The 11,587-nt window shown below is 53.4% G+C and overlaps 1 protein-coding gene across 4 annotated transcripts; it reads right to left on the reverse strand.

Annotated features, from left to right (window-relative positions):
- Positions 1-2,337: 2,337 nt before the first annotated feature.
- On the reverse strand, positions 2,338-10,222 carry GJB6 (gap junction protein beta 6). 4 transcript variants are annotated; one of them, XM_033843380.2, is made up of 2 exons: positions 10,042-10,222; positions 2,338-3,842 (listed from the first exon to the last, which is right to left on the reverse strand). In XM_033843380.2, the coding sequence occupies exon 2, from the start codon at positions 3,826-3,828 to the stop codon at positions 3,043-3,045; it is 786 nt and encodes a 261-aa protein (XP_033699271.1). In that variant the 5' UTR covers positions 3,829-3,842; positions 10,042-10,222; the 3' UTR covers positions 2,338-3,042. The 4 variants fall into 4 exon arrangements, with proteins under 4 accessions (XP_033699271.1, XP_033699269.1, XP_033699270.1 ...); XM_033843378.2 differs by having other exon boundaries at positions 9,980-10,221; XM_033843379.1 differs by lacking the exon at positions 10,042-10,222 and adding an exon at positions 9,398-9,663.
- Between the last annotated feature and the right edge of the window lie 1,365 nt (positions 10,223-11,587).

Consider the following 11,587-nt stretch of genomic DNA (forward strand, 5'->3'; position numbering starts at 1 on the left):
CCAGCAGTGGGAGCAAACTCCTGGTGCGGTGACCCAAGTGAGTCTCCAGAGAATTACACTGAGAAAAAAATCCAGTCCCAGTGGTTGCGTACTGCACGATTCCGTTTATGCAACTTTCTTGAAATGACAGAATCGGAGAAACAGTGAGCAAATTAGTGGTTGCCAGGAGTGGGTGGGATCGGAATCGGAGGGTATCGGGTATGGGTATAAAAGGGCCCCACCAGGATCCTGGTGGTGATGGAAATGTTCTGTATCTGGACTGTGTCAGTGTTGTGTCCTGCTGAGGTCTTGGACTGTAGTTTTTCGAGATGTTACCATCGGGGGAAACTGCCCAAAGCACACGAGACGTCTGTTTTATTTCTTCCACCTACATGTGTCTACAGTTATCTCAAAATAACAAGTTTAATTAAAAAAAGAAAAGAACATGAGCAGGACAATTGGGAAATTATGAACATGGACTAGCTATTTTAGTGTGATGGTGGCATTGTTTTTGTTTTAAAAGCTTAGCCTATGCTCTTTTTTTCTTAATATTTATTTATTGGCTGTGTCGGGTCTTAGTTGCGGTACGTGGGATCTTTGTTGCGGCATGCAGGATCTTTCCTCGTGGCGTGCGGATTTCTCTCTAGTTGTGGTGCGAGGGCTCAGTAGTTGTGGCACTCGGCCTTCTCTCTAGTTGTGGCACGCGGGCTTAGTTGCTCTGCGGCATGTGGGATCTTAGTTCCCCGACCAGGGATTGAACCCATGTCCCTTGCGTTGGAAGGCAGATTCTTAACCGCTGGACCAGCAGGGAGGTCCCAGTCTATACTCTTAAAGGACCCATATTGAAATATCTGCAGAAGAAACGATCTGTCTGGGATTTGCTTTACAGTCATCCAGGCTGGGGGATAATCGGGCGAGACCCCCCGAATGCGAACGGGCACGGCTAGATGGTTGCTGGAGCTGGATGAGGGATGATGGGCATGTTGGCACTGTGGTCCCTGAGCACCAAGCTGTGGGAGCGGCAGTGAAGCCACCGATCCTGGAGACATTCAGCCTGCTTTGAATCTTGGCCCTGCTGCTGATTAGCTGGGTAAACTTGGTCTGAGCCTCAGTGGCCTCATCTGTAAAATGGGGATAATATCTCACAAGGAAGAGTGCAGGGAGAGGAGAGGAAAGGTCTCCACCCGAGGGAGGGGGCGAGGGAGAGAAGCCAGCGCAGGAGGCCCAAGGGTAGGGGACAGTGTCTCGGAATCCAGACAGAACACGGCCTCAGGGAGAGCTTTATGAGGATGACGCTGAGAAGAGGCCATTACGCTGGTGTCAGAACGTCACTGGTGCTTCTGGCGGCCTGGGCTGGTAGCGGGGCTGGGCCCAGATTAAGGTGCTGGGAGGTGACGGGTGAGCGAGGCCAGCAGTGTGGCCACCACCTCAGACCCGAAGGGGCGGCCGAGACACAGCTCCGGGGGCAGGAGCATTGAGGGCAGTGAAGGAGCGGAGGAGAGAGGGAAAATGGAGGAAGGGGGTGGCTGGGAGCCCTGGGAGCACGGCGGGCGGGACGAGCCTCTCCCACGCAGTGCGGCTGCCGCCAAAGCCTTTTCATCCCCCCCATGTCCCCCCATCCTGTTTATGGGCTTTGCTTGAGACCCATTCAACAGCCGTTTATCAGGAAAGGTTGTCACGGGACCATCAGGAATTATGGAGGCGGACTGGATCTTCCCTGTGAAAAAATCGTGGTTTTGTTCTTAAAGGTTAGATCTTGGTTTTCATGGATCGCTACGAAAATACTTATGGATGAAAGGATATGTCTGGAATTTGCTTCGGACTCTGAAGAAAATGAGACTTCCTGTTTTGCGTTTCTGGGGAGAGGGTCTGGAACCCCGGCACGCAGGTCCAGCCCTGGAGAATATTCGCGGTTCACCAGGTGTCCGTCCCTATGCGTAGCACGTGTGCTGACTGCACCCTTCACAGGGGTGGCCCTGGGGTGTGGCATCTCCAGGGTGATGGGTCCCCGGCTGGTGCACCAATACCCCCACTAAAGGCATCCGTGTCCCACCTGGAAAGCCCGGGAGGAAGCCCTCCCCTTTACCACCTGTGGGTGCAGAGCTGTGGACTGAAGGGCCCTCTCCCCTTGTCCGAGGGGCTGGAAGCTGACCCAGGGGACACCTTCCATGTCCTGGAGCAGCCGACCCCTCTCCAAGCTGAGGCCTGGGGGCTGCTAAAGCGACCCTGCCAGAGGGATGGGAAGAGGGTGCAGGGGTGCGCGGACACCAGCACTCCAGCCACGCGGCCTCCCCAGCAGCCTGCCCCGAGCCGCCCCTCAGGTCGCCAGCGACGCAGTGGCCCAGAAGGAACAGAAGCTTCAGCAAAGGGCTCATCTTTATTGAGGGAGCGCGTTCCTGCGTCAGCCGTTCACGAGGACTGCAAATCAGCCCCTACGAAAAGCTTCCCGCTTCCATACAGTTCCGGCCATGCCCAGACAGCAGTGAAAATACATGGTACAGTGAACCCTTTCCACCCTAAGAGCCATGACAGGTCACACATTTGTCAGCAGACAAGGAAAAACAATACCTACGACGAGACAGAGGAAGCTTAAATATTAGACACTGAAGGCATGATTCTAAAATTAACATTGTGTGTCTTCCCAGGTAAGGAAGACCAGTCATTATAAAAATACTTTACATAAATTCAAAATCAGAACTAAAACATTCAATCCTATAAAAATATCTCTTCCTAATAAAAGTATCAATTTCTAGATAAATGTTTTATTGACAACAGTTACGTCCTTAAATTTTCAGGAAATACCGCCATGTCAGACGGTCCACTTAAACCCACATGTAAAAGTCACACCGAGGCCCGGCTGTAGAGCCGGGCCACACATTTGATTACGTGGCACATTCATGGCCCAATTATTCTACAGAAAGCTAACTCGGGTGTCTATGAATGGTGAAAGCCGTTTGTAAGGACAGAGTCTCAGCTGAGAGCCAGGACGCCTGGTCGGCGCTGCCTTCCGAGGAAGGCCGTAGTTCCGCGACGCTACGTCAGCTGCGCGGTGCCTGGCCCCGTTTAACTAGGAAACCCCGTGATGGCGTTCTGCCCGCTCTCGGAAATCAGCTCGTTCATCTCGTTCTGTTTACTCTCTTTGAGGGCGTGGTTGGGGGGCGTTCTTTGCGTCTGTGCTCGCTTGGATCTCCTGAAGCACACTTTGAGCAGCAGGTAGCACAGCTCGGCCACGTTGAGCAGCATGCAGATCACGGACGCGGAGATCATGAAGATGGTGAACACGGTCTTCTCCGTGGGCCTGGAGATGAAGCAGTCCACGAGGTTGGGGCAGGGGTCGATGCCGCACTTCAGCACCCAGGGCAGGTGGTACCCGTTGTACAGGAAGTAGAACACGTACATGAAGGCGGCCTCGAAGATGATTCGGAAGAAGATGCTGCTGCTGTAGGTCCACCACAGGGAGCCCTCGATCCGGATCTTCTGCCGTTTGATGTCTTCCAGATCCTTGAACTCGTTCCTCTTCTCCCCGCGCCTGAACCGGCGCGCGGCCTCCTGTCTGTAGTAGGCCACGTGCATGGCCACCAGCAGGGCCGGCGTGGACACGAAGATGAGCTGCAGAGCCCAGAGCCGGATGTGGGACACGGGGAAGAAGTGGTCGTAGCACACGTTCTTGCACCCGGGCTGCAGCGTGTTGCACACGAAGTCGGCCTGCTCATCGCCCCACACCTCCTGGGCGGCCACCACCAGGATCATGACGCGGAAGATGAAGATGACGGTGATCCACACCTTCCCGATGCTGGTGGAGTGTTTATTCACGCCCCCGATGAACGTGTGCAGCGTGCCCCAGTCCATGCTGCCGCTTTATCCTGAACAGGCGAAAATGAGCACAGGGTAGTTAGTGGAACCTTCCTGCAATTTGTAAAGCTGCTGTAATGTTACAGACAGGAGGACGTCTCTCTTGAGCTCACCCCGCGAGCTGCTTGGAGGTGGTTTTCTGGGAGGGACAGCACCCACTCTGAAAGCACTCTCGCGTCTGGCGGGGGCTGACAAGCCTCTGGGTCCAGCTGAACTCGGATTATACGTTAGGTTGCTGCCTGACACTAGCCACTAACCCAGGACCTCAGGCAAACACATTCATTTCCAAGCTCCCTTTTAATCCCTGTTTCGCTTTGCCCAAGGGATCACAGATGTTCCTCAGTAGATTTTTTTTTTTTTTTTTTTTTTTTTTGCGGTACGCGGGCCTCTCACTGTCGTGGCCTCTCCCACTACGGAGCACAGGCTCCGGACGCACAGGCCCAGCGGCCATGGCTCACGGGCCCAGCTGCTCCGCAGCATGTGGGATCTTCCCGGACCGGGACACGAACCCGTGTCCCCTGCATCGGCAGGCGGACCCTCAACCACTACGCCACCAGGGAAGCCCCCTCAGTAGATTTTATTTGTTAAAGGGCTTATCCAAGAAAAAAAATCATTCACTGGAATGACACAATCTGTTTTACCCAATGGACTACGAAGAGGAAAAAAGGAAACCAAACACTTATTAGTTCACTTTGTACAATAAGCTTGTATTTACTTCTAGCTTGGACAACATGACCTGCCATAATCATGTGCTCTTAGGAAACCTAACGCCGTAAGCTACTCAAAGAGCCTCTTCCAGAATAGAACCACAGGCTTTTACAGAAAGTGCTCACTTTTCTCCCCTTAATGGGCAGCGCTGCTCCCCTGCCAGACAGGTGCCAAGTTTACAGCAGGAGCCGCAGGTGCAGGACCAGCCCCACCTGCAGTGCAGGGTCCCCTGTGAAGGCTCTGATCCAACATCCTGAGGCGAAGGGGCCTTGACTCCTAAAGAAACTCTGCACAAAGCAAACGGACCCCTTCTGCATTGCCACGGCAGACCAAAGTCGGTCAGTATTCTGCTCAGAAGAAAAAAGAATAATGGACCCTTTGAGAATCTTCTGAAAGACCATCTCCTCAGAAAGACACGCTCACCCAAGTTCTCATAGCCTTTTCGGGGGAGGGGCCCCAAAGGCCTTCTGTCAACCCCCCTGGGGGAGACTTTCTTGCACTTGAACGTGGGCTCAGGCTTCTCCCTCTCAGGCTGGTGAGGAGAGTGGAGCCCGGGCGCCCTGGGCGGCTCTTCATGCGCATTTCCAGAACGGCCCGCACACGGGTGGGCATCCACCTGGCCGGGAACGGGGGGCCAGGGCCTGGAAGGAGCCCCGGGAGCAGCGAAGGGGCTGGGGGCTGGATTCCTGTGTGGATCCAGGACTAAGCGGGACTCAAAGGCGGATGTACACACAGCCAGGCTTTTGCTTTTTGAAAAGGAGAGCTGAGAAAAAAGCACAGCTCTTTAAACACACACTCCTTAAAGCTGTGTTTCCTTGTCCTTAATGCTTCTGATCAGAGGCTGTGTGAGCCTCCGACGCGGGTCTGGGGGGACACGGGGGCCTCGGTCAGGAAGACTGGTCTCAGGATCTGCGTCTAACCCCCGCCTCAGACCACTGACCCCGTGACCTAAAGGATTTCCAAGTCCACGGTAATGAGTCTTTGATTTAAAAACCTTATTGGAGAGCTACGAACTGTAGAATTCACTCTCAGCTCCTGGTGGAAGTTGTTAGAATAAATCTGCCCAGTTGTAGCCCTCCTGACCTGGAAGCACCGGGACGCACCCAGTGGAAGGAAGAAACACAAATATCTTGAGGTTTGAATGTAGTTTACAGTGTCGGCTCACCTGGGAGGTCCATCCTGTCTGTTTACAAGCTGGAGATATTCTCTAGTTAACTGGTAAGCATCTCCCACTGAAGAGTGCGGAATTCAACGCCCGACCAGCAAGGTTTTGATTTCTCAAATAAAGGTCACATTTTCTCCAACCCTCCAAAGTGCAGAGAGTTGAAACTCCCCAACCGGTAAGAAGGCTGTTTCCTCTCTGAGTTGTCTATCTTCAGCTGCCTGAGTAAGGCAGCACCCTCCCCCTCCCAGGGGCCAGAGGCCACTGGCCTGAAGGAATTAGGAGAGGCTGACGTCATGGGAGAGGTCAGGAGGTCAAATCTCCCCCCACGAGGTCCCCCGCTTTCTAGAGCAGAATCCTTGACTCCTGCCCCCTGGGGCATCTCTTAAAAAACAGGGGCAATTATTGTGGCAGCATCTTTATTTCTTTTGACTTTTCTGGGTCCCCAGATGACACGCTCTATCAAAGTAGCAAAGCTGAACAGAAAATAATCTGTTTTACGATACTTATTGACTCTGACTAAAAATCAGCAATTTGCCTTTAAAGGGTGAAAAAGAAATGAGATGGCTTCCTACAGCGTCTGTTCCCATCCTTCCCTTAGGGAGAAGCCCTGTTGTCTGGATGAACGTCACTGTCGAGGCTTCGAACAGAAGCAGAGCTCACCTCACCTCCTAGAAGACTGGCCGGGGGTGTGGACCCACCCCCCCACCCCCCCTCTTCCGCGGCAGGAGAGCCTCAGGGGGGCCTGCCAGAAACATTTTGGCGGCAGAAGATGTGAAGACACTTTGAAAATTACTTTCCAAAGTAACTGCCTCTGTCGGTACCCCTCACAATTAGTATTAAACAAAGCTTTAATAATAAAAATTTTGTTCAATAAAAAGCAAAATATTAACTCTTTCTTTGTGAACCAGAGCGGTTTATTTTATTTTACTTTTTTTTTTTAGTTTTTGGCCACACTCCGTAGCGTGTGGGATCTTTGTTCCCTGACCAGGGATCGAACCTGCACCTCCTGCCTTGGAAGGCAGAGTCTTAACCACTGGACTGCCGGGGAAGTCCCCAGACTGGTTTATTTTAACTGGCACCTTCCTGGCTGTCTTTTAGGCAAAGAATAAGTTTGCTTGGCTCCTGTGTAGAAAGGTGGTTGACAATCAAGCTCACAGAAGCAAACGCCACTGGGCTGTGCAGTGTCTCTAGTCACTGCGGACACACAGCTGTGGTCCAATTGCTTAGCTCTGAAAATAGGAAATCAGTGACCTGACTTCTGATGACACAGAGTGTTAGGAAGAGAGATGGTGCTTCCCTCTTAAATTCAAATAGTTTAAATCTATTAGCATTCTGCCTCAGTAATATAATTTCTTGTTTTAAAAATTCTTATTTAAGAATTTAAGCATAACTAGTTTGCTTAACAAAGCCGTGTCAGTTTCACTGACGACAGGACCAAAACTAAAGCCCCAGCATCCCCTCAGCATCTGCACTCCCTCCAAAGCCATCCCCGACTCCCTGTCGGACCTGAGGACAGAGCATCCCTCACCATGTCCACATTGGCTCTGGACAGCGGAGGAGTCTGTGCTGATGAGACGCAATAACGCCAAGGCAAAAGCAGCGCCTGAGGCACTCGCAGCTCTGCGGCCAGAGGAGACTCAGGGTGAGGTTCCCTCTTCTGGGACCCGGCTCCCCTGCACCATCGATCACCGACCACCGGGCCACCAGTGGCGCTCAGCACCCCCAGGAACGGGAACCCGGGTGCAGCTTCCGGAGGGCAGTGAGGGTGTGGCCCGTGACAGGAAAACTAGTAGCTGTGGCCACAGCCCTTCAGCTCCTCCCCGGGGGTCCACTGCACGACCCCGGGTGGTAGTTTTCCTTTGTCCCCAGAACGGTTAAGGGGGGTGTCTGGACCTGCCAGTTTCCTGATGCCCTGTACTTCAAATACACAGTAACATCAAAATAAAATCTTTAATGTGGATCCTTTTCCCTTTCAAAATAATAACAATAATGATAATAATGCCCAATCCCAAACCTCAGGCCCATGCCCCTGAGCATTAAAAAAAAAAGAAGGTGGAGTTTGAGGAACTGGATATACTCCCTTACCCCACAAGTCAGCAGCCTAAAAAAAAAAAAATTCTTAAACTCTCTCCGTAATCAAGAAGAATCTTTTCCTTTTGTCTCTGGAAATCTCAGGTCATCCAAGGGACAAACTGATAGCTGATTTTTAAATTTAGTGACTCAAAAATCCATCAACTGTCCCTTCAAAGTAATGACCAGTGATAAAATGGATTTAGGATTTATAGACTTCTTCAAAATTAACTCAATAAAAATGAAAAAAATCCTGTCTATGGAGTCTAAACATAAAAATGGACAATTCATAGAATTACATGGACTTCTTTTTTTTTTTGTCCAAAGTAAACTTTGATGGTTCTGAGCTATCATAATCCAAGATTCAATGTAATCGTATGTCCATATGTGGGAGGTGTGTTATATCATGGGGTCTTCTGAATTAAATTCTTTGGAGAATACAATCAATATTTATTAAAGGATAAATTTAAAATTAAAATATGTTCTAATTTGAATACATATGTATATTCAAAAATGCATTTAATGTATACAGTTAAAGTCCAGAGGAAACTGCCACAATTATTTAGAATCTAAACCCACAAAATATTTTTTTCAGGAAGGAGTATTTTAATACCGTACATGTAATTCTTAATCCATTGGAGAATTCAAAGAGTTAAAAAATTTTTTTTCCATTTAGCAGTCTCTGTTCCCTGAAGCAAACCTGTGTCCTTTCCAAACATTTAAGTCCAGCTGGAGTTAAATGATCCTGGGAATAAAAACAGAAAAAGCCCTCTGGGGACCCCGGTCCATTCTCCTGGATCAAATGAGTCAAACAGAAATCTTACCATGATAATGAAGCCACTGGCAGGATTATGCCCTCACGGACCTAGAAGCTTGGACCAGAAATTATTTTCCCACAATTTCATTCTACCTAAAATTTTTAACTAAAATATACAAACCACTCACAGCTCCTAGAACATTCAGACTGAGCCAGGGGTGCATGGTAAGGACCCGCAAGTTAGAATTTTCCTCTCACCCTGTTGAAATTGTTCAGTCAGAACCTCTGCTGGTTCTTTTCCTTCTTAAAGCTCTTATACTTCAGAAAAGTCAAAGAAAAAGAGAATGAAGTTCCCATTTCCTGAATCAGAATTTTGTTTTAAATCAAGACACCGTGAAGCAGCTGAACTGACTGACGCCTTCTGGGTTGGATCCACGCGGTGATGGCAACGGGAACACCCCTCCCCCAGTTATATCACAGGCTCTCTCTATGGACGTTCTCTCTTCATAACCCCTTCTCCCCTGCCTGGCAGGGTTCCAACACCACCCCAGTGGCCCTGGGATTCGGAGCAGCAGACAAAGCTCTACACAGCACATCCTGAAATTCTAAGGAGTCTGGCTGGGGCAGGACGTCTTCTTCTAGAATACTGACCAGACTGCCAGAACTGGGGCAAGAAAAGACTTGTGTGGCATCAAGTCCGCCCAAGGGAAAGAGCAGGGGTGCGTGGCTGAATTCAACCGTGCGCTAAACCCACGGCCAGATTCGACCTGGGGGACATGGTGCCGGGGTCGCTGGCCCGGGTCCCTGCGTGGCTGCAGGCCCCCAGCCCCTTCAGGCGTCCACAGCTGTATCCAGGCCGCACTCACCTCAGACTCCGTCCTGCTCTGCAGGAAGGGAGGCCAAGCCGGTCAAAAGCCCACACCCTGTGCCGGGTGACACCTGGGGCCGGTCTCCTCCACAAGACAGGAAGTACCTTCCGGTGCCGCCACCTTTTACTGAGATGTGTCACCAGTGACAAGTACTGTTGTCCAGTGATGGTGCTAGTGTCACGTGCGGCTCACAGGCTCCCGGGCTTACGTCCAGCGGCCGCTCCGGCCAGTTCCACCTGGGCTTGCCGGCTAGTCCCGCTCCCCTAAACGCGAGCCGAACCTCGTCAGGGACCCATGAAAGCCAAGAAAATCCAAAAGGCAGCAGAGGAGGTGGGGGAAAGGGGCACCTGTACCCACGAGGTGACGCATCCGCAAAACCTGTTGTGCGAGTCAGGGGGGACCGCCCGGTGTAAAAGTCAAACCAGCCCATCCTCGTTCCTGCGAGCGCGCCGGGCCGCGGGAGGATGCGGGGCGCGGGCGGCTTCGCGGACCGCCCCCCACCCGCGGGCCCTGGAGCGGGTCGCCGACGGGGGCGGGCGCGGGGGATGAGGGGGAGGGGGCCAAGGGCCGCCGACCTACCTGCTCCGGCTTCCGGAGACAAGCCCTCCGCCCGAGGGGCCGAGAGGTAGCGCCCCCCTCACCTGCTCGGCGGGGATGCGGCCGGGCGCGGGGGTCCGGGCGCGGGGTCCGGGCGCGGGGTCCGGGCGCGGGGCGGCGCCTGCGCGGCCGCCGGACTGGCAGGAAGGGCAGGGAGCCGCAGGGAGCCGCGAGCTCGGCGGGAGTGCGACGTCTGCAGCTGCCCTCCGCCCGCTCTGGGATGGCCCGGCTCCCACCTGCAGCGCCTTTTAACCGCGCCCCACCCCGCCTCTGTCCTGACGCTCCTCGGGCGGGAGGCGAGACGAGCGCGCGGGAATCGGAGCGCACCCGCCCCGGGGCGCGGGCTGCGGGGCGCACGGGCGTGCGGGCGGGCACTCCCTCTGCGGCGCGGGGCGCGGGGCCTGCCCAGCCCGGTCCGGGCCCGGCGGGGCGGCCCTGGTGTCCCCGCAGCGCCGGGGGGTCGGGGGCAGGGCCTGCGCCCGCGCCCCCCGGGAGCAGGCCTGGCCGAGTGGGCCCGGGTGGGCCCGCAGCCAGGCTTCCGACGGGCTCGACCCGGTGGGATCGGTGCTCGGCGCAGGCTGTGTTTTTCCCGGGATTTAGCCTACTCTTTTCTGGACACTGCCGCCCTCTTAGCAGCCCGCCAGGCGCCCGTGCAAGGCCCTGTTAAGAGAGCAGCCTGGAGGCACAGAGACTGTGGGTCTTTATTCATTAATGACCACGTTATTGAGTTAAAGGGGTTATTTTATTAGTCACCTCTGCTTTTTGCCCCCTCATCCCGGGAAGCGAAGGGGGCCTTCCTCAGCCAGCCCCGCGCTCCTGGCAAAGATCCGGCCCGCGCCCCCTCCCACAGGTCGGCTCTGAATGCCCAAGGCCGCCCCAGGCAGGGCACAAACGTTGGCATAGTAAAATAACTCAATTTTTAAAAATTTAATTAATTAATTTATTGTCCGCGATGGGTCTTCATTGCAGTGCACTGACTTCTCATTGCAGAGCGTGAGCTCTGGGCACGTGGGCTTCAGTAGTTGTGGCACGCGGGCTTCAGTAGTTGTGGCACGCGGGCTCTAGAGCGCAGGCTTAGTAGTTGTGGCGCACGGGCTTAGTTGCTCTGCGGCATGTGGGATCTTCCCGGACCAGGGCTCGAACCCGTGTTCCCTGCATCGGCAGGCAGATTCTTAACCACTGAGCCACCAATGAAGTCCCTAAATAACTCACTTTTTAAAGTAGATTGTAAACTTCTTTGGGGATTATAAGCAGTTTAAGACGTTTTCTCATTCCCACAGCACCAGGCAGGGTCCTTACCCCACAGTAGATGCCACTCCGTGAGGGTCTGCATCTTGACTGGTGGGGCCCACCAGCACAGCAGCTGAGCCTGGAAATGGCTCTTGCTCCTGAGGCAGGACTGCCCACGTTCCCACTCCCGCAGCTGGTTCCGCACGACACCGCCTGAGCGGTCATGCTCCAGACCAGCGGCCGCTGTTCCAGGACCATCGAGGAAAGAACTTTGCAATCAAAGCAGCCACAGAGAATGTGTTGCATTTGCTAGTGTCCAAAAAAGGGACCACCTCAACACAGGGCAAAACCCATCTCTTC

This window comes from Tursiops truncatus, chromosome 18, assembly GCF_011762595.2.
Source record: "Tursiops truncatus isolate mTurTru1 chromosome 18, mTurTru1.mat.Y, whole genome shotgun sequence".
Taxonomy (NCBI): Eukaryota; Metazoa; Chordata; class Mammalia; order Artiodactyla; family Delphinidae; genus Tursiops; species Tursiops truncatus.

What these genes read in the sequence shown, in the direction of transcription:
- GJB6 (XM_033843380.2), bottom strand. Translation starts at nt 3,828, where the DNA reads ATGGACTGGGGCACGCTGCACACGTTCATCGGGGGCGTGAATAAACAC.